The sequence below is a fragment of the Haliotis rubra genome, unplaced genomic scaffold, assembly GCF_003918875.1.
Source record: "Haliotis rubra isolate DU_JTF1 unplaced genomic scaffold, ASM391887v1 Scf51, whole genome shotgun sequence".
NCBI classification, from domain to species: Eukaryota; Metazoa; Mollusca; class Gastropoda; order Lepetellida; family Haliotidae; genus Haliotis; species Haliotis rubra.
The window spans coordinates 617,535-644,122 of NW_025767202.1; the positions used below are offsets into that span (position 1 = coordinate 617,535).

Consider the following 26,588-nt stretch of genomic DNA (forward strand, 5'->3'; position numbering starts at 1 on the left):
ACCCGTAACAATGAGAAGGAATTAGACGACACCCTGTCTGAAAGCTGTTTGATGAAGAGCTGCTCACTGGGGCTTGAATCGGCGGCAAATGGAGCGCGAGTCCCATACACAGCCAAGTGACGAATGGAGAAAGACGTGTTATTCTTTCCCCGGTTGTCAAATACTGTTAAGACATAATATAACATTATACTTAGCCTTGAGTCTTTGGTCATACGAGACGCATGATGAAACCGCGAGGAAATGAGACAACGGGACCTGTTGTGAGTTGCTTAACAAGTAAGCCTATGCATTTACCAGTCACTGTCCATGGTTCAGATGTTGAAATTGTTAAGAACTACAAATATCTTGGTACAATAATTGATGACAAATTGAACTGGAATGATAATACAGATGCTTTATACAAAAACAGGTCAACAACGTTTATATTTCTTTCGGAAACTTCGCTCTTTTAATGTTGACAAAACTATTCATTCACTGTTTTATCGTAGTTTTATTCAAAGCGTCTTAACCTTCTCAATCCAGAGCTGGTATGGATCCCTGTCAGGTCAAAACCGAAACAAACTTAACAAAATCGTCAACTTAAGCAGTAAAATCGCACATGTGGATTTCGACCCTTTGGTTTACGTGTATGAGGAAAGAGTTTTAACTTTGGCAAATATAACTTTACCTGACTCCTCACACATTGTAAACACAGAATATAAACTTTTACCATCTGGCAGACGTTTCCAAATTCCAAAATTTCAATCAAATAGAGCCCTGAAATCGTTCATCCTGTCCAGCATCGGCTTTTTAAACAATAAATGATATTTTTTTTCACATACAAATCTTATCTTTACCTGTATGTGTACATTGTTGTTATATTAATCATAACTGTTTTTCCTGCATATTTTTAATCTGTGTTCAATGATTTATTTACAGTACTTTTACCTGTGACAAACGCTCTTTTATTTATCTTATTTATCCTATATTCATGTGTGTGCTCGGTGATGATGTACAGCAATTCCCATTCAGGGTAATACAGATTTTTCATTCTTTCTTTCTTTCTTTCTTAACAGCGAGAGACTTTCGTGAATGCTTGAATTTCGCTTATTGCTAACAGAAGGGTATTTGAAGCGGTTGTCCAAAATATTTATTTGAGGTACTGAAGTATCACTGTATCGCCATAGGAACTCTAGTATGTACTTGCTTGAATCGACCCGTGAATATCCAGGTTAGAAGTGATCTTCAGTAACCTATGATGCGACTAACGGGATCGGGTGGTCAGGCTCTGAGTTGGTTGACACAGTCATGTCCTCGTACCCAACTGCGATGCTCATGATGATGATGTTGATAACTGGATTGTCTGGTCCAGACACGATAATTTACAGACGACCGCCATATAGCTGGATTGTGACTGAGGCGGCGTAAAACTAGACTCACTCACTCACTCACTCACTTTGAACCTGTGTCTATCAAACACAGACTGATACAGCTTGCACATGTTCCGCCGAGCTACCCACCCATTTCGTAAGGAGTACAGAGAAAAGTACACATCCAAAGTAGTAACACCAAATACTGATTGCATGAATGCGAACATATCACGACAGTCGATATGCAGCTAGCTCGTAATTCTCACTTAGGGCCAGCCACCATACTGGTTGGTAAAGAGCGAGTAACTGTGTACAGATCGTGTCCACATAACAGGTATAATAGAAGATACTTAGAGATTGTTTCACCAACATTCGTGCAGTATTATTGGTCCGAGGTACATTCACAGCATTTCCACAGTGCCCGGTATCATGTACTACTCAAAAGGCGTTAAAGAGACCCTGGGTAGTGTATAGCATGGGCAGGCGTTTGACTGGCACTGGGTATAATGCAGTGGTGATTTTATCACATGCTGTAGCAGGTTTTTGCCGTCCGCCATTTCGTAAATGCTTCCATTTCCTGATTCCATAATTATGACATACGTAGTCTGTTTCACAGTCCCTGAACCACATTATTTTCGTACTGCCCAGCCCTTTCTGCAATGCTAAATCCAAGTGAAGCAAGTCTAGATTTCCTCGGGTTCTGAATCTCTGGTCTCCCTAGGGCTCCTTTTCAATTTAAAGGGCTTGTTTGTTATTATCAAGATTATATATATTCAGAGACCAAGCGTTAGTCGATGTTCAGATTAGTGATATGCCGTCCATTTAACGAGCTGGCCAGCTATTCTCGAAACATTAGTAACCCTACGAACTTCTTAAGCCAATTCTTAAAACATTGGCTACGATCAAAGTTAAGAGTTCTTAGGGCTACGAACGTTTCGAGAAGAAGGGCCCTCACTAGCTATTCTCGAAACGTTCGTAGCCCTAAGAACGTTTCGAGAATAAGGGCCCTGGCTAGCTATTCCCGAAACGTTCGTAGTCCTACGAACTTCTTAAGCCCATTTTTAACACATTGGCTACGACCAAGTTAAGAATTCTTACGGCTACCAACGTTTAGAGAATAAGAGCCCTGGTTTGTATATATTCACACGTGTTGATAGTACTGTAGTTCTCATGGACGGAGAATGTGTTGTTACTTGCATGTATAATATACCAGGTGAAGAAGTGTTTCCGCAACGTCAGGACCACCTATTAAACATAATACCTTCACACAGCACCACTCTACACTATACGAGGGGGGTCACTCGGCAATACTAGGGGTTTCCGTATGAAAAGATCAAGTACGCGTCACGCACGCGTCGACCTTGAAATCATCGAAGAAAAATACTTTGCACTCAGTTGAAATGGGTAGCGAATAATGAAATATGAAACAGCTTTAGTTGTTAACATACGATTATGTATTCCTCTTCAATTATAAAAGCATTATGCAAATAATGTCCTCGTTACACCCAAAGACCAGATAATCCGTCAATACAAACCCGCCGCGTCGAAGGCCAGATAGTGACATGTGTATTCATTATGACATAGGGATCCATGTCGGTTGTGAATCTACATGAAATGCACACCTGCAATGTCATAAACTGTCATCCCCTTTACACCGTGTACTCAAGGACTCGGGGAAGGTCTGTTGTATGGGTTCTACTACCACAGAACGTACCCACATATACAAACACATGAACGGTGTTACCTCGGCCCACTGAAGACTTCGTTCAATATGTTTATAGAAACATCATTGAAAAAGCTGTTAGTTCTTGATTCATGTGAATATCCAATCCTCCATTTTGTAATTTCTTCTGAACCAGAGAAAGTAGTGAGTGACGTTTTACGCCGCTTTTAGCAATATTCCTGCAATATTACGACAGGGGACACCAGAAATGGGCTTCACACATTGTACCCATGTGGTTAATCGAACCCAGGTCTTCGCCGTGACGAGCGAACGCTTTAACCAGGCAACCCCACCGCCCCAAGAGAAAGTAAACGAAAACGAGTCGGCAAATTCATATATACCATAAAGATGTTACTTTTCGAATGTCTCCCTGAAAGAATTTTGGGTTCTCGTTATTCTATCGTATCGTCGGTGAGGAGGATTTGGTATTTCTGCTGGCAGCATACTGCTTAAGTTAATTGGGTCACCAGTAAGACAGTATACACTCTAGAACAATCTGTACTGTATTCATCCTATTGCATCACGTGCACTTCAGCGCTTTTTAAATCTATAAATCTGGAGACTAATTCATGTGTACAAAATAAACATAAACATTAATAATAGTTTGGTAACTACAGAAACACTTGTTTACCTTTTGTCAAAATATTTATAGACGTTTACTTTAGCTCATATGATAGCGTTCATGTGTTTACATACACCTCGGTACATCGTATACTTTGCCGATGAGTAATGGCGCTCATAGTGTGATTTGTGTGTCCGTCACTGTCGCTTCAAATGATATGAATATGGTCTTTACTTGTTTGGATGATAATAATAACTGCCACGAAGTACGATGTATTATGGGACATGAATTTGGTTCCCTTTTGCCATAGCCCCACTTAACACGGCGCGATATTACCTACTCACAACATACGTGGGTTTACGTACATCTGTTTGATGTCGATTATAATAAATTGTCAATGCGTTGTACACATCAATTTCACGCAAAACGTAGCTCACTTGGGCCCGTGCACGGTAGACCTGCCCGCATAGGAAACATTACCATCGTTGGCGATAATTTCGGGGTTTAACAAAGGCCACTCTCGAGTCGACAGCACGATGCGACGCCGATAATCTCCAGGGGTCGTCTGACGCAGAAGAATCCGACCATCTCACTCCATAACCCTACACCTCTACAAAGAAAGCTACAACTCCATATCTTAATTTGTGTGGTTTGAGGTATTTTAAAGCTTGCAACTTGCTGTGAGTCATCGACCAATTTACGAAAGGACCCTCCACCCCGGGTGCTTTTGTAGCAAGGTGTCGGGGTAGAGAGAAAGAGGCAGGGGTATTGATATCAGGCTTTGGTTTCTACTGTGTAGAAGTCCTCGTTAAGATCACCCCCATTTCAACAAGCAGACTGAAGGCCACAACCCGAACCTCACCCTACGTTTTGCATTCTGTACAACATGTAAATACAAACACGTTGAAGCTAGCTCTCTGACTCATACCGAAACAAACATATTGGCAATATGATAGCGTCTCTTAAAAGTATGCTGGATATTGAAAAGAGATTTCTAAGGCAATGCTCTCATTTAAAGGTGAAGCCGTTCACATTTCACATCGAAATGTTTTTCTCTTTCTGAGAATCTAGCCAATAGTAAGCTCTCCAGGGCGTACAGCCTTCCCTGTTTGCTTATAGAGTGTCCTTTTGGAATCATGTCATTAAACGAAATAGAAGTTCAAATCTGACTTATTTGGATCAGTATTTACTGATGCGAGTCCCGTGTTCCATTTATTTGCAGTTTACGAATATCCTCAACCTTGAGTTGCATAACGTGCTTAATTAATGTCGCGCTATAACAGGTTTGTGGGTCACCGGTTTATGTCACGTGATGTACTAAACAGGAAATATATCTGTTTGAAAATATAATTATAACAACAATATATCGTCAAATATGTATCCGTATTTATAAACAGCGTCGTAGAATCCCAGATTTACTATGAGTGAGTGAGTTTAGTTTTTCGCTGCTTTTAGCAATATTCCAGCAATATCACGGCGGGGGACTCCAATAATCGTTTTCACACATTGTATCCATTGCATGTTGGGAATCGAACGCGGGTCTTCGGGGTGACGCTTTAACTACTAGGCTACCCACCTCCCCAGAGTTACTATCATTTACTATCCAGGTTTAGTAATAGGAGAGTCGGTGGGGTAGCCTGGTGGTTAAATCGTGCGCTCGTCATCCGGGTTCGATTCCCCACATTGGTGCAATGTGCGAAGCCCATTTCTGGTGTCACCGTGATATTGCTGGAATATTGCTTAAAGCGGCGTAAAAACAAAATCTCACTCACTCACTCACTCACTCACTCACTCACTCACTCACTCACGGCCTCACTCCGCTCACTCACCACCACCAGCTCACTCACTCACTCACTCCAGTCACTCACTCTCACTCACTTTCCTCACTCTTCTCACTCGCCTCACTCACTCACTCACTCACTCCCTCACTCACTCAGGTCGCTTCGATCCTCACTCGCGTCTCACTCACTAAAACTCTCACTCACTCACTCGCCTGGCTCACGGCTCTCCTCAACACTCACTCACTCACTCACTCACTCACTCACTCACTCACTCACTCACTCCACTCACTCACTCACTAGTAACAGGCATTTCTACGGCCTGCATCTCCGCGGGCTTTTCGCCCACACCAAGCTGAAGCTGTGATGTTCAGTCCAGTGCAGTGTAAAACCAAACTCTCTCAAACTCTTTTCCTCTTACCCTTCACATATGATTCACTATGAATATTCGTACCTTTCACTGTAAGATATGGGGTCTAACGTCACCCGCGGCAATATCTTTGAGCCTGGACCAGACATCCCAGTGATTGACATATGAACATCGATTGGGATACCATGACATGCATCATCCATATGTAATCTAATCTGACAACCCTTATTCTCGAAACGTTCGTAGCTCTAAGAATTCTTAACTTTGATCGTAGCCAATGTGTTAAGAATGGGCTTAAGAAGTTCGTAGGGCTACGAAGTTTCGAGAATAGCTATTCTGATCCGTAGGTCGCTTCTTACAGCAAGCATGTGTAGGTGATGACAGATTCCAGCCAGGATCTCCAGTGCTCTACTCCTCCAGGACATAAACATACACCCTACTTACAGCTATTCAAAAACGAGCGAATTAAAACAACGAATAAACTTTGTTTTACATTTGATTTATGTTGCAAGCATACAAAGGGGGTTTTCTTTGGGGGTTGCACAATTTAGATGACAAACTCAGCAAATTAGTATTTTACTGGTTGCAATCCCTAGTGTAATTAACGTCCGTTACTAGCACCGACTTACCCCAACCTTCATCAGATTTGACTTAAACCCGCCACTGTCACTAATTCGTCCAAACACTCAATGACAGCAAAACGCTACACAGACCATTCATGTTAACGCTTTGTACATTATATAATTACAGGAAGCCAAAATAAACCCATATTGACGTCAGTATATGTAGCCTTAGTGAGAGCAGGCTATTACCACGCTCCTTTGAGTAACATCGGGGAACTACATCTAACAGATTGGGACAACTTCTTGAAGAGAACTCTCAGCCTTCCACTGAAGCCTATTACTCCCGCGACGGACGGGATTACAACACAAGGTACAATTAGGAAGTTCATCTTTCTGTGATAGTCCCTGAGTTCATTCAATAAAGTAAACATCTTACAACTACGATGTGGCTATATTGCCTGAGAGTTTTCTGTCTCAGACTATCAGTACTTGGAAACAGGGCGTACTTATTCACACCAGGAGCAGGAGGTGGAGGTAAGTAGAAAATAGACGAAGACCAACTAAATGTGATTTATTAAGCGTCGAATATCCTACCCCTACTCGTTTCGTCAATACGTCGCCCAGCACCAACTATGCCCTCATTTCCGTCATTTCTCTTCAAGAGGATTCTCATGCGAAAACTGGGACGGGTGTGATACAAGGTACCTGTTCGATTAGGGAATCCCCACAAACACACAAAGGTGTGATACAAGGCATTTATTCAATTAGAGAATCCCCACAAACAGACCAAGGTGTGGTACAATGTACCTATTCCACTAGGGAATCCCCACAAACAGACAAAGGTGTGATACAATGTACCTATTCCACTAGGGAATCCCCACAAACAGACAAAGGTGTGATACAAGGTACCTATTCCACTAGGGAATCCCCACAAACAGACAAAGGTGTGGTACAATGTACAAGGTACCTATTCCACTAGGGAATCCCCACAAACAGACAAAGGTGTGGTACAAGGTACCTATTCCACTAGGGAATCCCCACAAACAGACAAAGGTGTGATACAAGGCACCTATTCCACTAGGGAATCCCCACAAACAGACAAAGGTGTGATACAAGGTACCTATTCGACTAGGGAATCCCCACAAACAGACATACAAGGGTGTGGTACAATGTACCTATTCGACTAGGGAATCCCCACAAACAGACAAAGGTGTGATACAAGGTACCTATTCGACTAGGGAATCCCCACAAACAGACAAAGGTGTGATACAAGGCACCTATTATTCAGACTAGGGAATCCCCACCAACAGACAAAGGTGGTACAATGATACAAAGCAAACAGACAAAGGTGTTTCTAAAGGACTATTCGAAAATCCCCACAAACAGACACACTTAACTAGAATCCCCACAAACAAAGCGTGATGATACGATTCAAGGCACAACAGACAAAGGTGTGATTTTCGACTAGAAAATCTCCACAAACAGACAAAGGTGTGATACAAAGCACCTTTTCGACTAGGAAATCTCCACAAACAGACAAAGGTGTGATACAAGGCACCTATTCCACTAGGGAATCCCCACAAACAGACAAAGGTGTGATACAAGGTACCTATTCTACTAGGGAATCCCCACAAACAGACCAAGGTGTGATACTAGGTACCTATTCGACTAGGGAATCCCCACAAACAGACAAGGTGTGATACAATTACCTATTCTACTAGGGAATCCCCACAAACAGACAAAGGTGTGATGATATTCACTAGGGAATACCAAACAGACAAAGGTGTGATAGGTAATTCGACCCCACAAACAGACAAAGGTGTGATACAAGGTACCTATTCACACAAACAGACAATGGTGGAAGGTACCTATTCGACTAGGGAATCCCCACAAACAGACAAAGGTGTGATACAAGGTACCTATTCCACTAGGGAATCCCCACAAACAGACAAAGGTGTGATACAAGGTACCTATTCCACTAGGGAATCCCCACAAACAGACAAAGGTGTGATACAAGGTACCTATTCGACTAGGGAATCCCCACAAACAGACAAAGGTGTGATACAAGGTACCTATTCGACTAGGGAATCCCCACAAACAGACAAAGGTGTGATACAAGGTACCTATTCGACTAGGGAATCCCCACAAACAGACAAAGGTGTGATACAAGATAACTATTAGACTAGGGAATCCCCACGAACAGACACAAGTGTGAATATAGATACCTTTTTCTAAACTGGAATCACCACTAACAGACATTCAGAAGGTAAGGGGCACAAAAAACACGAGGTATCAGAAGAAGCGTTAATTTCAGAGCAGAACAGATAATGAAGGTCGTTTTTCTTACGAACAGCTTGCTTGGAGTGATGCCGGCAGGTTGTGATACAGTCGGGTTTGCCGAGCACCAGTGATGTGCCGGCGCACTTTGGGAAATCGGGCATCACTCTTGCACCGACGTGTCTGCTGACCTCATCATTACGTTCATACATTTAATCTGAAGCCTCTAGACGATTGTCTGCGAAAGTGCATGTTCTGTAAGTGGTTGGCACACACCGGGGAACCACATGTCGCATGTCATTTGCGGAGATGATAATTTAATATAACACGTGTATATCCCATTAGGTGGAAGTCGTTTGTTTTGCAAGAAACAAAGTCATTTCTCCTATTTGTTGTGAACAGAGTTGCGCATTGAAATGACACATAGCTTCCTTCCCCTCGTCAGTTGCCTAATGTGTTGGACTGGGATATACAAGTGTCAGTCAGGTAGGGTAGGCACCCTGGAACACACTGAAGGGTAATTCAAACACGGGATCTCACTCCGGTTAGGAAACGGAACACAAACGTTTGAAGTTCACCCGGCTACAGCTGAGATATTCCAACACGGGATGCGTTTGAGTACGTTCCTTCACCCGTACCAAATCTACGTTCCTCGTTACATTGTACGGGAGATACGGCTCCTCATAGTACGGTACGTTACATTGCGGTTGAGATACGTTCCTCCATACACAAGTACGTTTGAGTACGTTCACCGTTCTACGTTCCTCGTTACATTGTACGGTTGAGATACGCTACTCCTCGTTACACGGTTGAGATACGTTCCTCCATACACAAGTACGTTTGAGTACGTTCACCCGTACTTAAATCTACGTTCCTCGTTACATTGTACGGTTGAGATACGTTCCTCCATACACACATACGTTTGAGTACGTTCCCCTAACATAAATAGGATGTAGATACGTTCCTCCATACACAAGTACGTTTGAGTACGTTCCCCCGTACATAAATATAAATGTAGATACGTTGCTCGTTTCATAGTACGGTTGAGATACGTTCCTCCATACCCAAGTACGTTTGAGTCGTTCCTCTATACGCAAAGTACGTTCCTCGGGTTGAGATACGTTCCTCCATACCCAAGTAATTTGATTACGTTCCTCCATAAAAGTACGTTTGCGTACGTTCCTCTGTGCATCAATACGATTGTTTCCGTTCCCCCACACACGCGAATGTTTGGTTATGTTCATCCATACACAAGTAAGATTAAAACACGAGGATCTATAAATATAATTTACATATGTGGTGTTAGTACTCTTGAATTCGTTTTTCCATACATAGGTACGCTCGAGTACGTTTCTGCACACATACATACGCTTGGGTACGTTCCGCTAGACATACGCACGCTTGAGTACGTTCCTGTATACATACGCACGCTTGAGTACTTCCAACCATATATAGATGTACATACATACGCTTAAGTACATCTCTCCATATACACGTACGCTCGAGTACGTTCCTCTATACATACGCACACTTGAGTACTTCCCACCATACATAGATACATACGCTTAAGTACATCTCTCCATATACACGTACGCTCGAGTACGTTCCTCTATACATACGCACGCTCGTGTACATTTCTCAATACATAAACGGGACGGAAACACCACATACAAGCGGTCATTCTTGGACAAGCGTTTTCGTAAGATACGAGTGAGCGAGTGAATATTATTTTACGCCGCTTTTAGCAACAGTTCCGTATTTAACCTTCTGCTGTCCTTGTTACGATGGATCTAACATTCGACTGTTGACACACGTTCCATATTTGTTTTTGCATTACGGCTCAAGTTACGTATACCTATTCGTAGATAAGATAGACATATTTTCTTCACTTTCCAATCCGTAAAAAACAGATCTAGATTGGTTGTGTGTTGGTTAACGCTGCAATATTCCAGCTGCAAGGCGGCGGTCTGTAAGTAATCCAGTCTGGACCAGATAATCAATTGACCAACAGCATGACCATCGGTCTATACAGTTGGGCTACGATGGCATGTATCAACCAAGTCAGCGAGCCTGACCACCCGATCTTATTACAAACACGGGCTGCTTCTCACCTGGATCTTTTCAATTCGTAGATATGACCGACTCGTGTTCCCTATTGGCAATAACGGTGGAATGACCTTCCACATTCGTACACACGATGAGTTTGGGTTTATCATTTAAAAACACATAGAAAAGGTGGAATCGCTTTCCCAATTTGTAGTTACTTTCTCAAAGTCTAAATTTAAGCAATTCTTCAAATGTGGATACAGTCCAACCATTTGCCCAATATGCAGTCCCCGTTTGGCTTCAGAAGAAGTACAAGTATTGTACCTGACAAATAGCCTGGGTCCGAAGATGGGTGTATGTGTATCTCAAAAGAATGACGATGTGCCGTAGAAATGTCACCGTATTTCTCACACATGCTGTTAATTAATTACCATATCAACCTTGATACCTGATTCATCCCTGATAGCAAGATTGTGACTGGGTAATGAGGTGAAGTTCATAGCAATATTCCAGCAATGTCACCTCTCTGGAACACCCACCGATCACCCAGGCTCCACACAGCGATCGACATATTAACAAACTTCCAACAACATCAGGGAAGGGGACTTGCCCTGCCTTCAGACATTGGACAGGTACTCAAGAAAACCAGGACTTTATGCTTGACGAGCAAACGCTGTAACTACAGGGCTATTCTGGCGCCCCTCGCTTAACAGACACCACGAGACGGTATTTATCGATATTGCTCAATATATCAACAAAACATCATTTACTGCCTCACACATACATCAAAGTAAAGGATTCTTTGGTTCCCGACAGCCCCGATAACAGCCTGTAAAATGAAAACCATGAACCTAATACCCCCGGCCGCAGTATCTCAGGAGCGGACGCCAGTGTGTACCTGTAATTTTCTTTCTGCACTAAGACGATCCGGGAATGCAATAAACGATCAGTGTTATCATGTAGGTAACGCTATTTACATAGGTGGACGGTTTGTTTGTCCCTGCCGGGTATAATTCAACCATTTGTAAACATTACGTCGACTCCAACCACCAGAAATCACCCACAAGGCTGTCCCTAAACTACTGATTGTATCATGTAGTCTGTTAGTTTTGGTTTATTAATTATAGCAATAATTATTTTCTATTTCATGATATCCAAGATATCTAAAATAACGAATCATTTCTTCATATTCGTTTTTTCGCTTTTCATGTTTTTGTATTGTTCACACGTGCACAGTCATATATTCGACTGAGGACGTTTCTCGCACCTATGGGACAAAAAGTCCACTCTTTATTCGATTACATGTGATAAGAAAGTATCGATAGAGATCAACCAAATATACAGAACAGAAAACATTCGGATCATGAATATCATCATGACACTTTATGACTATTAGTGCCCACTATTCACTACAGAAAACTCTTTATGATCCACAACTTTTTTTGTTCAGTATATTTGCACTATTTCCTGGTGAGAATTGTAGCAGTGATGGTCGATGTGCTGCTTAAGTTGTTATGGTACTTAATCCACAGACATTTTTTTCAATCTTGTCAGCTACCATTATGCTTACATACCTAAGTTCATTTCACATATTCAAGTGCGTGACGCCGTTATCAATATGTTGCTTCAAGTTTAACCAGGAAGCTTGTTGATTATTATAAGGATTATTGCCGGGGGTCGACATATCTGAAAATGTATTGCTGACAACGGTCACAGTATTTATACCATATCGCATCATATGGGTTAAATGTAGGTGCAAGACTAGTATTGCTCAAAACGTGGACGAGTCAAGCGTAAACAAGCAATATGGCTGGCATATTCCCCCCCAAAAATCAACAAAACAACAACAAACAAAAACAACAAAACAAACAACAACAACGAAAAACACACACACAAAAAACCCAAACAATAATAACATTATTTTTTCAGCATCATCAGAAAAAAAAATACCCGACTTATATTATCAGGAATGGTTTTTATATTTACAGTTAATTTGTTTTCGATATATTTATCATATGGTTTAAAGTGTTGATTGTATCCATTGATGATAACTGTCGTTACACAGCATCACCTCCATATTTTCTCTTAAACTTTTTTAGTTCGTCACAAGAAGGAACTTTAGTCAAGTAACCATCCCCAAGTTTCACTGCAATTCAACAAACTGGCTGTGTCTGTTTCCAGGAGTGAAGCTGTACATTTTTCAGATCTGATAAACAGGAAACACATCCGTAACTCAATAAGGCGATGTGGCGTGGCCATTGCCTAAGGTCACTTCTGTCACCGGACAAAACAAACACTGGCACAGTTCACCAGACCGAAGGGGCTTTCATGGTTCCTCCTGTGGGGTCAAAGTTAATGAGTGCACATGCTCTTCCGGTTAAGCAGGGGAGTGTCAACCTAAAAATGGGAGTATTGTGCTTTCGGGTGGATTCTTGTTCACTTCCTGTGAACAGTGCGCATGCCCAAAGGCGCTGTAGAGAGTTCGAGTTTACAACTCATTAATCTTTCATCGTTTTGTTTGGATTTTAAACCAATGTAGTTGGTTTTTACTTTGTTCTCTTTGACATGGGCATTGGACTGATTTGAGATTCAAATGAGAAATGGTAGTCTTTAAATAGGGAAATGAAGGAACTCGTATTCAAATGGTTGCAAGGATACTTAAGTTTAGACGTGATGAACCTTTGTTCGTTAAATTATATTTACAATTAATAAATATCACCAAAATATTTCGTCAACCCCTGTTAAATCCTCTATGACAACAATTGGTTTCCTTCATTTCCTGTACATCGCGGACCATGTTTTGGACTACTAAACGATTACCTCCCTTAGTAATAACAAACAGTGTCTTCCTACAGAACGCGAGGGCCGTGGCCTATTCAGGCCCAAACTAGGTCAAGCCTCACAGCCTTTGTGATGCCGCACGCAATCACTTAGACTAACGCTTAGTCTCTGAATACATACACTTATGATAGAAACAATCAATTCCTTTTGAATTGAAAAGGAACCTCAGTGAGAGGCGAACCTGAGGAAATCTAGACTTGCTTCATTTAGAACTTAAGCATTGCAGAAAGGACTGGGTGGATAGGAAAATAATGTGATTCAGGGGCTGTGAGACAGACTAGTAGGCACTGTCTGCCTCTCATTTATACCGTAAACCTTTAAACAAATTAAACATATTCCTTCCATTTAAGGGTTAAAATATAACTAAAACTGAATTGTTCAACCCAATTTTGCTAAATCTGACATGTTCTAACCAATTGTTTAAAAACAGAAATGCATACACTTTCTAGTTTTCAACAACTCACAGCAGAGACCATATAACATATTAACTAGATAGTTAGGCCATACCTAAATGAGATGTAAGACTTTTCACAAAACTTTTACAAGAAACATATAGTTATTTAGAAGGCTACATCAACGAAGACACATTTCAGAAGGAAGAAATAACACGCTTTCGAAACCATTATTCGTTCACTAGTTCCACGTTTGTACAGCCTACTATAGTTTCGTCTCATGCAGTTAACTCCCGTACTTACAGAATTGATAAACTCCGTCAGAAACAGGTACAGGTTAAACAAAACCAAATGATTTCGACTATATTATATTATTATTATAGGATATTTATATAGCGCACATATCCAGGCAACTAGTGCATGCTCAAGGCGCTGGTATTTTTCCCTCGATCATTGGATGTCAATCTCAACGGCACATCGTATTATCAATCTCAACTCCCTGGGGAGTATACAGCCACTAGGCGCACCGAGTAATTGTGGCTTTCTTATCCTATCGTAACGTCATAATTAAACAAGAATAACTAATAACATTCAACGAAATATATTCTCGGTACGTCTTTTGCGAATAATACTGATTGAATTGCTGCTTATGCATCGTTGTCATAGTAAAGCCAACGTCAAGCAGAACACTACACACCGGGACGTCGATATGTTTTCCACGGCGGGCTGCCTTTAAGAGAACGGGGATATGTTCAAAACAAGTTTTTAACTGCATCCAAAATTCCATTATAACTAATTCAATCGGGAGGGACATATGCTTCTTAAATAATAACACATAGGCTTTGCCCAAGAGAACGTTCCCAAAAGAAATCGGTCACCTGTTAAGAACGCTCGATTATTAAAAAAACTAATCTCCCCGCGATCTTGTGAAACCCCATGGTTTGTAATGTCGTGAGGGTGAAAACACTGCACTGTGTAGTATAGCCATCACACCGTCGACAGAAAGGGCACGGGGAAGTTTCAAAGAAAAAATACATTCAACTCGTTATCAAGGTGATAATGGCGGGAGGCCTCAACATGATTATGTAAATTGCAAAGGTTTTTCACTTCAGGTGTAATTCATTTGCCCTTATCCAGATATTTGTCAAATAACTCATATTAAAATGTCCAATAGCATATGCTGTTAAGGCTGAGAAAAGACCCTCTAATATACTTAATTACATCGTCACATCGGGGAACGGACATGTGTGAAAAGTTATGTCAAAAAATGGTAATTCATGATAATTTTTGAAATAGCAGAATATATGAATTATAAGGCTTCATTTCGAATGAGAGTACGGAAATGAGCAAATTGAATGCATTTTATGCCGCGTTTAGAGGTAACGTAGTGCATCAAATCTATCACGTGCAGGGGACATCAAAAACGGGTTTTACACGTCCGGAACTCGAACCTTGTCAACGCAAGAACTGAAGGCCTAAACTGCAATGTCTGATTCTCACTGAGTCACGCTAACTGATAGCCGAACACACGTCCGTGGACACACACATCTAGTGACAGGGAATAAACAGCTCTCCTATTGTCTAGTTAAAATTGAGTGAGTGACTTTAGTTTTACGCCGCTTTTAGCAATATTCCAGCAATATCACGGTGGGGGACATCAGAAATGGGCTTCACACATTGTGCCCATGTGGGGAATCGAACCCGGATCTTCGGCGTGACGTGCGAACACTTTAACTACTAGGCTACCCCACCGCCCCTTCTAGTGGAAAGAGGGTCGGAGGTCTGTGGCCGCGTCTACTAAATATAGTCCATGTACTTGTTATTACCCTGACTCGGTGGCAGCAAGGGCCATCAACCACACTGCTGGGTTTGCAGCGAGTATATGCGCATGAGTGGAGTATACTGTTTATAATCTCAGTGGACAAGTATACTATGTCAGCAATGGGGAAACAGTGGCGGCCCGACACATACAAACAGTCAGAATCACATGCATGCCTATCACTATAAGAGCAATCATTTAAAACACCTCACATCACATCACCTACAAGTTGCACGCCAGAATGTGCACAGCTGACGCACACGAGTCAAACAAGTTAACTGAGAGCAATGCACCTAGATTATGTGTCTGATTACCCTCCACACGACCACATAGCGGTCATAGGTCCTCCTATGATGCACGAGATAGCCTAGATGGTGTGCATATCTCCGCAAAGAAAATATACACTTTTGAAATTATATCTCTAGGCTCACAAGCCTGCTTTTGTCAAAACGCTAAGACATTTTTCTTCGGCGAATAAAACACTTTCAACCCGCACTAAAAGGTGACTAAAGTATCTGATAGCATTTCATGCATAAATCATAATAAACGCTGCTGAAATGTATCTCACTGATTTCAACTATGTAATGTCTATATAATGTAGTTGATTGCTTACGGGTACCCCGTTTTGGATGAGGTTTCCTGGCTGTAACGAGGAAATTCTTGTAATGTGGATATATAAATAAAGTATTTATATATGTAGTATATGACTTTGTAGTTGCATTTGTTAACATTAAATACATGCATGTTGGAATAAGTGTGAAAAGTATTTATTTGTGATAGTTACATAAACGCACATGATAGCGAGATCAGTACAGTGACAGGCAAAGAGCCGAGTTTAGCCTCTGACCACCTAATACACATTTTACTCGGCAAACCTCAGGTGCTATGGACCAACACTGATTCCGACAGGGTCCACATGACCTTAAAGTGTATTGGTTGGCCACTGTGGAATAGCAATCGGCTGTTACCTGAAGGACGATCAGCGGTTACCTGTTGATACATACTACCATTAGCTATTCCTTGTGGGTCCAACAATATTCCTCTGTTACCCTGGAGTACAAACAAAGTTCACTGCAGGTTCACTGCAGGATGTAATATCATCAGCCTTTACCTGGAGTGCCTACAACAGTATCCCTGTCGCCATCATTCCACTGTGAATGACGCTGAATGTAATATCTCTGATCGCGTCCATTTTGCAAGTGATTGGACAAGTTTGGTTGTTCATAGTTTTCTTAAGCAATATCAAACAAAGTACCCAAATAGGATTCGAACCCTCCTTCGGCGTAACTGGCAAACCCTTATCCACCAGACTACCCTACGCTTCATTCTCCCACGCGAAGTGGCAAATGTACAACTTTCGTTCACCTTTTTCTGTAAAAATATGAGGTTAATGTGAACGTGGTAAGATTTATTGCAACCACAAATCAGGCGTCTTTCTTCGTGACAGCATCCGTTTCCTCAATATCGCGCTTCGTTCATGCACCAGCGTAACATCGTCAGAGTTACATCTGAAGAAAACACTACCCGACCCAGTGCCATAAGAAACTCGCGTAATTACGAAAACTCCTGCGAGTTTTTTCTCTATGGTTGGGAATTCACGGGAACGTATTCTTGTGCAGTGTTGAAGCTGCTCGTCGCTGTACGGAACAGGTGGTCGTCTAACGATGTACTCAGTTGCGATGACCGGAGAAGATAACTTGTGTCTCAAGACACTTCATGCCAGAGCGTGACTTCAGCCAACCATCGCATGTCAAAGCCAAGTGCTGTATTCCTTACAAGGTCGCGTGTCGGGCATGCGGCGTCTGGAGTTCTGCTGATAAGATAAAATATGTGCACGTGTACGACAAGCAAAATGGAAAATGATCTGTTGGTGTAAGATAATGAGCACAATAGTTGTACCTTAGACATGGGTTTGTACCTCAGGGTTTCGATTTTATTTACAAACTAGTAGAAACGGACTCCACTTCTTTGGATAATTCAATTATTATTCAGAAAAACACACCAAGCAAACATTTCGCAAAGTGGCCATAATTAAAATTTTATCGCCCCATTATTTGTTATTCATACATCGTATAAAGACGTGTTTAGGCGGTAATGTAAATGAAATGTCCAATGCCCAATAAAGGCCCACATACAGATTCTCTTGTTACAGCGCGAACTCGCTTTTTTACATCAGCTGACAAGTTTCATCAATAACTCTTTTTACCGCTGGGATATACAACTAATGACAGTTTACATTATTCAGCTTGCCTTGACTTGGCATGTAAACATACAGGTAGCAAACATCTACCCTTTGCCCGATATGTCCTGTAATCGTGACGAGTTTCCTGTAACAGTGCCGTGTGTGGAGACGTGTGTGATCCCCACAGGTGTAACCAGTACCCTACCAGTGACGACACCCATCTTACACCACACAGGGCGCGCAGTGACAACATCATATCGAATTCAGGGGTCGATAAGGGTAATGCTTAATGTCAGTATTGACAACTATGTAAGTGATGCGGCCGGTATGTCGGGACCTACGTGGGCTTGGGGGTGATTGTATTGAGGGGCGGTCACAGAATAACTAGACTTTGATTAAGGAGAATGTGTCTGCGTTGTAATTACCCGTGTTACAGGTTCCGGTTTGACTCTGGTAAAAGAAATGGAACGCGCCACAATGCGTAACCTGTAGAATGTGACCTGTAGTTTGTGACCTGTGCAGTAAGGACAGTCCTCCTTGCCTTGGTGGGTAACATGTTCAGGGTGCTGATGTACAAAACAACCTTAGGGCTAAGACTGCCTTAAGTCTATATTAATGTAATAAGGGAGTTGAGGACACCGATAAGATCGCTTTGTACAACGGCAACCTGCTTTCATTCGGCATGCAGCGAGCACCTACTTTTATATATTCTCGTAATATACATTACGAACTGCTGATATGAAAAATTCTCCGTTCGGACCTATTGTGAGCAAATGACAATGTATGAGGATATGATGCCCATATGAAATACATATGCGTGTGTGCGAGTGCGTATGCGTGTGCGTGTGCGTGTGCGTGTGCGTGAATGTTACTTTGAGTGCCAATTTAGGTATGTGGTGTGAGTGGCTGGCAGTGAAGAGTGAGTGAGTACGGTTTTATGCAGCTTTGAACAATGTTTCTGCAATATAACGGCTGGGGTAATCACAAATGGGCTTCACAGAGAGGGCTAGGCAGTAGGGGAAATAATGTGGTTCAGGGACTGTGAGACAGACTGCATGACCTCGATCTGTAATGGTCCAGCCGAGACCAAACAATCCCGTGATTGAGCATTCCGATATGATAACATGCATTAAACCAGCCAGCCAGCCTGACAATCTGATCCGATGGGTCCAACATTTTCTGAATGAATACGTCATCGTGACATATCTTCATAACCCTTAAAAAAGACAAGTTCAACCCCCCTAAACAACATTCACATTTTACAACCAAGAAAGTCAATCCTCCTGCACACTTTAGAAACAAGAAATCGTCGATACACGTGATAAATATGTCTAAATCTTCACGTGTGACAGTACCGTATTGACAAATTAGCCCTACCCTTCTCCAGGCTTACATTGGGGACTGTTAAGCCAATGATGCAGTCCGGGGCGGTGGGGTAGCCTAGTGGTTAAAGCGTTGGCTCGTCACGCCGAAGACCCTGGTTCGATTCCCCACATGGGCACAATGTGTTAAGCCCATTTCTGGTGTCCCCGCCGTGATATTGCTGGAATATTGCTAAAAGCGGCGTAAAACTAAACTCAGTCAGTCAGTCAGTGATGCAGTCCCGAACACATGAAAAAACTCAATGCCATGTTTCAAAACTTGCGAACACTGCGAACTGGCCCGAGACTAGACCGTGCAAAGCGACAGACCACATCACGGCAACAAAGATCCAAGCACGTTTGGTTTCAATGGCAATGCGTTAAGGAAAATTCTATTACCTTAGATCTTTATCAACCATGTTTCTAAATTTGTATTTTTACGGTGTAGAGGCAACAATAAATGGTCTTAAACCCTGCCATAGCATTTCAAGCCCATCTTTTTATCGCGATGATGGTTTGTGGTAATCGACGGTTGACGTATTGATATAGGTGAATGGTGCGCAGGGAAAGTTTTGTCCGGGACATGTATTACAAAAGGTTGATAGCAATAGGGAACGTTATCACGTCTTTATGACTTGTAGTTTGGATGCGCTCTGTAGTTTTGTCAAATACGAATAATACACCAGTCGTTTATACAGCCATATACACACGCGAGACACAGTTTAGATATTCATAGCTGCCACATTATTGCAGAGTAAGACTAAACTTTCCGTTGAATTTAACCAACGTTTATGATAATATTCAGGAAACCATGTTGTGACTTTTTGGAAAGAAAGGGGAGGCGAAGATTTATTTAGTGTGTCTATTCTATGGAATTCAGTCGGAACGAGACACGTTATTGTTATTGCTATCGTGTATGTTAGGTAAATAGCCGAGATGAGCTTGTTTGGCCACTGTCAGTACAATAGGACGTGAGTCACTATGACTCACTGACACTTTGCTGTCGTGGGGTGGTCGATTCCATAGGCTGTAGGTCTTGAAATTGTAATACAATGAAACTTCGTTAGTCCGGACACTGTGAATCCTGGATCTCTGTCTTAACGACAATTAATAGCAGGTTTGTCTCGAGTCGGACCTGGCGTGTCCGGACACTGTGAATTCTGTATCTCTGCCTTAATGATGATTAATAGCAGGTTTGTCTAGAGTGGGGCCTAGCTTGTCCGGACACTGTAAATTCTGGATCCTCGTCTTAAGGACGGCTCATAGCAGGTTTGTCAAGAATGGAACCGTGCTTGTCCGTACGCTGTGAACCGTGGATCCCCGTCTTAACGACGACTGATAGCAAATGCGTCTAGAGTGAGACTCTGTTTGTCTAGACACTGTGAATTATGAGTCTACGTCTTAAGGACTACTTATAGTAGTGTCTAGAACCACGCCTGTTCAAACATTCTGAATCATGATCGACTCCTGTCGCACGATACATATCAGAATTGTCTACAGTGAAACCTGGCTAGTTCGGATCCTGTGAATGCATAGTTCGCACCTTGCTGGCGGTTAATCGATGAATACACAAAGGGACACGACTAGGTTAATAGACCTTGTTTAATGTACCAAGCGAGTATGTACACTTTCGGCGATACCTGTTTAAAGAGACTAAGGCCGATAGCTGAATATTTCCAGCGTGTTTTCCGATACACAGTTTCAAATGTACGTACACATGTTCGTAAGGCACTAGCGTGTGTACGTGTGACAGGAACCAGGCCTCACTCCCCGAAGCCATTTTGTCTCTACGACTCTCCGAATTGTGTCGTTTGAGAGAACAAAATGTATAGTATATTAACTTATTACAAATTCTATGCAGAACTAGAGAACTGCCTGTGACACTGAACATTAGTGAAGGTCTGGCATACAATATCCAGTAGCTGACACAGTCAACTAAGTCAGCGAGTCTGATACATTCAGTCGCCCGTTACGTGGCGCGCGTTACGACCATCGTGAAGTACATGACTCGGTTCATTAAGAACATGGACGTAAAGATCCTTACGATAAAGACGGTTGTGCTCCCAGCTTTTGGTTTAGCCATACAATAATTTAAGTCATTATTTTTTTTCAGAACAGAGAATCTGTTCATTTTTTCACAACACATTTATGTTCGTAAAACACGAGTGGTATAATTTTATACTCTCCCCCAAAAAGAAACGCATCATGAAAATAGCAATTTCATGTAGCAATGAATTAAAATGTGCTTCATTTTACAAAAGGTTTTGCTCTGTTTATGAGTCCTATAGTGTTTATGTTTGAAACATCACAACAAAACACACCATCCGGAAAATACCCGTATTTAACAGCATGATTTTCAATTTCGGCGTGTAGTGTCACAGAATACACAATTCACATGCAATGCACGTGGAAGTTGGGGATCAGATTGTCTCAATGATAGGTATAAAAGGTTGATCGCTGTCTGTCGATTATTCATTGTATTTGGAATATTGTTGACGAACGCAAAATGCCACGTCTAAGTGAAGCCAACCGTCATATCGCCATTGGTTTGCTTGAAGCTGGCCAGTCTCAACGTGCAGTTGCCCGACGCATGAATGTTCACCAATGCATTATTTCTGGGAGAGATATCGCCGGCAGAATGCGGTAGCAGATGCCCCTCGTAGTGGGCGACCTCGAGCGACCACTGCGGCGCAGTATCGCTACATCCGGGTACATCACCTGCGTCATCGAACAGCTACGACGACCAGTACCGCTCGACAAATACCCGGATTGAGGAGGCTTTCTGCACAGACCGTCAGGAACAGGTTGAGAGAGGCTGGTTTACGTGCCAGAAGACCTTATTTTGGCCCTGTGCTTCGACAACAACATTGTCGACATCGAGTTCAATGGTGCACCAACGTTCAGGCCTGGAACCTACCGAATTGGCGTAGAATCTGGTTCAGTGATGAATCACGATTTCTATTGGAACGACGCGATTGAAGAATGGGGGTGTACAGACGTCGACGTGAACGTTTCGCCGACGCTTGCGTTCCTCAGGTGGACAGATTCGGCCGGGAAAGTGTTACGATGTGGGGAGCGATCACCTGTCGTAGGAGAAGTGATTTGGTGATGATCCAGGGCAACCTGACAGCTCAACGATACTGTGACGAAACCCTACGCCCACACCCCCTTCCAATCGTTGATCGCCAGAGGGAGTTATTTCAACAGGACAATGCCAGGCCCCACACAGCACGTCACACTAGACTTCCTCCAGAACCACAACATCAATGTGCTCCCCTGGCCCTCAAGATCACCGGACTTAAACCCGATCGAACATCTGTGGGATGCCCTCGACAGACGGGTGCGACGCCGTAACCCTCAGCCCCAGACACTTCAGCAACTCGCACAGGCACTACAGGCAGAGTGGGCTGCGATTGGGCAACACCAGATTCTGAGACTTATTCGTTCGATGCCGAGGCGATGCCGTGCAGTTCTGGATGCCCACGGTGGTCTCGTTGAACCGAGTGGCGCTTAAAATGTTGAATTAAATATATCGACGTGAGTAATTATTAAATATGAGGTTGGAAATCTGAGAGCACAACTCTGTGAGGACATGGGTGTCTACCTTTGATGATGGCGATAATTTATTTTGACATTAAAAATATTTTTCGAACCGAACCTTTGCTCGCTTCGCTCGCATTTAGGAAGACTGGTCATTTTCTCTTTGATGCGCAACCCTCTTTGCGCTACAATTTGCCTGTGATTATCCTCACAAATGAAAAATTATTAACATATGAACGCAGCGAAGTGTTCTTTGAAAGGTGTTCTAACATAGGGTGTTTGTTTATATATGTTACTGATGATGGGGCTTCACCCAGCCTGTCAGCTGTCAACTTTGATTTGTGTACCTGTGTCTAAAGACGCGGTATTCGGATCTGGTATCAGAGCAGCAAATACCAGACTACGGTTAGTTACTCAAGAATGTATACAGCAGTCACTGAGCCACAAATCAGAGAAATGACACGATGCTTGACACACACCCAACATCCAGGGACTAAGTCGACACTGATATATACACCTGCACTACCTGACGTGTACGTTACTGGACGAACATTCCGGAATCTGGGCCATGTACAACCTTGCAAGTGACCTGATCACAGGTTAAAGGTCACTCGGTACACGGCGTTGAGGAACTCGCAACCAGTGGTTGTAAATTACGCGTACATGTCTAGAACGTGGCTAAGCAAATATCTTCCACAGAGGACCATCTTGGCTACTCTCCATTTCATTGCAGTGTTATTACATTACATTGCATTTGATCTTCGTCAGCTGTCAGTATTAATTGAAATATACACGCTGTTTCATCGGATGAGATAGTGTTGGTTAATAGTCTAATGCGATAAAATATGCACTCTGTGGGCACACGTCCCCTAATCTTACTGCTTTTGTTCTCTATATCAATAGTTATGTTACATGAAAGTTAAATTGTGTATTAATTCACGTACGTGGTATATTATAGTACGTACATTTTAATAAATGAAACATCGCATAAAGTAAATGCTCTGAACACACTGTTGTTAACAGTTTGCGTGTTGTTTAACGCCGCACTCAGCAATATTCCAGCTATATGGCGGCGGTCTGTAAGTAATCGAGTCTGGACCAGACAATCCAGTGATCAACAGCATGAGCATCGAGCTACGGACAATAGTCAAACAAGTCAGCGAGAGCCTGATCACCCGATACCGTTAGTTGCCTCTTACGACAAACATGGGTTGCTGAAGATCAATTCTAACCCGCATCTTCACGGGTAGTTGTTACCAGTGCTGGAGGGTGTCCAGATCGTTTTTGGGAGAACTAGCATACCATAGTCGTAAGTTCGAAGCTCAGTAACTTGACCATGTTCTGGCTCTCGTCTCGTCTTTCACTTAAGTTGTAACGCCTAACCTGTACCACGATCACCTTGCTTGTAAATAATGTTATCTTAGATATTGTCGTGTTATAAATGTTGTTTGTGTGTCCCCGCACCTCGACCTGCAACGAGTGTTCGAACCTGAAGAATAGTTGATCGCTGGTGCGAGCATCGAGCCAAGCGTACGGTGGTTAACTGAGTTCGTCCTCTGGACATTTTCTAGTCAGTTTGCCTTTGTTGCCTGTGTTTCTAATAGCTACTGCTTGGGTGACCAGCGCATATACTATCCAGCCAACGGACCGAAATCCACCCAATCTACAATTCAGTCATAGCGTAGAGATGAACAGTGCTGGACTGACATTCTTGACCATGCTCATCAAACAGGTGTTTTGCAGGAAGAAAAAAACACAGTTGACGGACCACGTCAACACGATGACCAAATGCACTGTTTATGTTATACATAGACTGAACCGGTGTGTTCGTGGTTTCTAGGTATTCATGAAGACCTTTCGGCATGCAGTAACGCGTGGGTACAATGTCGAGATTTCAAGAACACAACAGGCTACTCAGGTCGTATGCCCCACACAATATAGCTGGACCATGTTGAGACCAGTGCCAGTCATCCCCCATTAGTCCATGTTGAGACCAGTGCCAGTCATCGCCCAGTAAACCATGTCGAGACCAGTGCAAGTCATCACCAAGTAAACCATGTCGAGACCAGTGCCAGTAATTCCCAATCAGACCATGTCGAGACCATTGCCAGTCATCCCCCATTAGACCATGTCGAAACCAGTACCAGTTATCCCCCATTAGACCGTGTCGAGACCAGTGCCAGTCATCCCCCATTAGACCATGTTGAGACCAGTGCCAGTCTTGCTCCATTAGACTATGTTGAGACCAGTGCCAGCCATCCCCCATTAGACCATGTCGAGACCAGTGCCAGTCTTGCTCCATTAGACTATGTTGAGACCAGTGCCAGTTATCCCCCATTAGACCGTGTCGAGACCAGTGCCAGTCATCCCCCATTAGACCATGTTGAGACCAGTGCCAGTCTTGCTCCATTAGACTATGTTGAGACCAGTGACAGTCATCCCCCATTAGACCATGTCAAGTCCAGTGCCAGTCATCCCCCATTAGACCATGTCGAGACCAGTGCCAGTCATCCCTCATTAGACCATGTCGAGACCAGTGCCAGTTATCCCCCATTAGACCATGTTGAGACCAGTGTCAGTCATGCTCCATTAGACCATGTTGAGACCAGTGTCAGTCATGCTCCATTAGACCATGTTGAGACCAGTGCCAGTCATCCCCCATTAGACCATGATGAGACCAGTGCCAGTCATCCCCCATTAGACCATGTTGAGACCAGTGTCAGTCATCCCCCATTAGACCATGTCGAGACCAGTGTCAGTCATGCTCCATTAGACCATGTTGAGACCAGTGCCAGTCATCCCCCATTAGACCATGTTGAGACCAGTGCCAGTCATCCCCCATTAGACCATGTTGAGACCAGTGCCAGTCATCCCCCATTAGACCATGTTGAGACCAGTGCCAGTCATCCCCCATTAGACCGTGTCGAGACCAGTGCCAGTCATGCTCAATTAGACCATGTCGAGACCAGTGCCAGCCATGTTCCATTAGACCATGTTGAAACCAGTTACAGTCACCCCCGATTAGACCATGTTGAGACCAGTGCCAGTCATCCCCCATTAGACCGTGTTGAGACCAGTGCCAGTCATTCCCCATTAGACCGTGTTGAGACCAGTGCAAGTCATCCCCCATTAGACCATGTCGAGACCAGTGCCAGTCATCCCTCATTAGACCATGTCGAGACCAGTGCCAGTCATCCCTCATTAGACCATGTCGAGACCAGTGCCAGTCATCCCCAATTAGACCATCTTGAGACCAGTGCCAGGCATCCCCCATTAGGCAATGTCGAGACCAGTGCCAGGCATTAAACGGTTAAGGGAGATAAACATTAGCACCGATATATCGCGCTTCTAACGTAACACAACTTTGGGGGTTATTAACCAGAACAGCTACATGCATAACAACTTGTCTGTTGAAAGAAAACAAATGCGTTTTATGATAACCTGGAAAAAAATCTACTCCTGTTTTATATGCTGAAGAAAGTGGTCAGTCTTCACAACAAAAACAATTCCCCAAACTATTCATGATCCGCAACTGGATTTGCCCAATACATTTTGTGCTTATTAGAAAAACGACACACTGGCGACCTATTTCTTCATGGATATGTTGGCACGATGTGTGGTTTTGTCCAGCCCCCATGTACCTGACATTACCTGGGGGTCCGTCCGTCAGAGTGACACATGTACTTAGTGGGGGGTTTACCTGTCAAAACACCACGTCCCTCTCAGCAGCAGAACCCCCGAAGTCATTGCCGCGGTTGTGTGAACCCGACGAACTCGATCTGCCG

The 26,588-nt window shown here is 43.0% G+C and overlaps 1 protein-coding gene and 2 long non-coding RNA genes across 4 annotated transcripts; 2 read left to right on the forward strand and 1 right to left on the reverse strand.

Moving 5' to 3' along the window:
• Positions 1–2,371: 2,371 nt before the first annotated feature.
• LOC124292248 lies at positions 2,372–15,155 on the reverse strand. 2 transcript variants are annotated; one of them, XR_006902397.1, is made up of 3 exons: positions 15,145–15,155; positions 5,470–5,472; positions 2,372–2,475 (listed from the first exon to the last, which is right to left on the reverse strand). It is a non-coding gene; the product is annotated as an uncharacterized LOC124292248 (long non-coding RNA). The 2 variants fall into 2 exon arrangements; XR_006902398.1 differs by lacking the exons at positions 5,470–5,472; positions 15,145–15,155 and adding exons at positions 10,372–10,386; positions 11,226–11,235.
• On the forward strand, positions 2,400–15,791 carry LOC124292247. Its single transcript, XR_006902396.1, has 3 exons — positions 2,400–2,482; positions 14,232–14,237; positions 15,781–15,791. It is a non-coding gene; the product is annotated as an uncharacterized LOC124292247 (long non-coding RNA).
• A 7,580-nt stretch (positions 15,792–23,371) lies between these two features.
• On the forward strand, positions 23,372–26,109 carry LOC124292183 (putative protein FAM47C). The gene is made up of 2 exons (XM_046729235.1): positions 23,372–23,402; positions 24,965–26,109. The coding sequence occupies exons 1-2, from the start codon at positions 23,372–23,374 to the stop codon at positions 26,107–26,109; spliced, it is 1,176 nt and encodes a 391-aa protein (XP_046585191.1).
• Positions 26,110–26,588: the final 479 nt, after the last annotated feature.

Bases quoted from the DNA above. Each gene is read 5' to 3' on its own strand.
- LOC124292183 (XM_046729235.1), top strand. From the start codon at position 23,372: ATGTACAACCTTGCAAGTGACCTGATCACAG. The intron at 23,403-24,964 runs GTTAAAGGTCAC...ATCCCCCATTAG, and splicing joins TGCAAGTGACCTGATCACAG to ACCGTGTCGAGACCAGTGCC.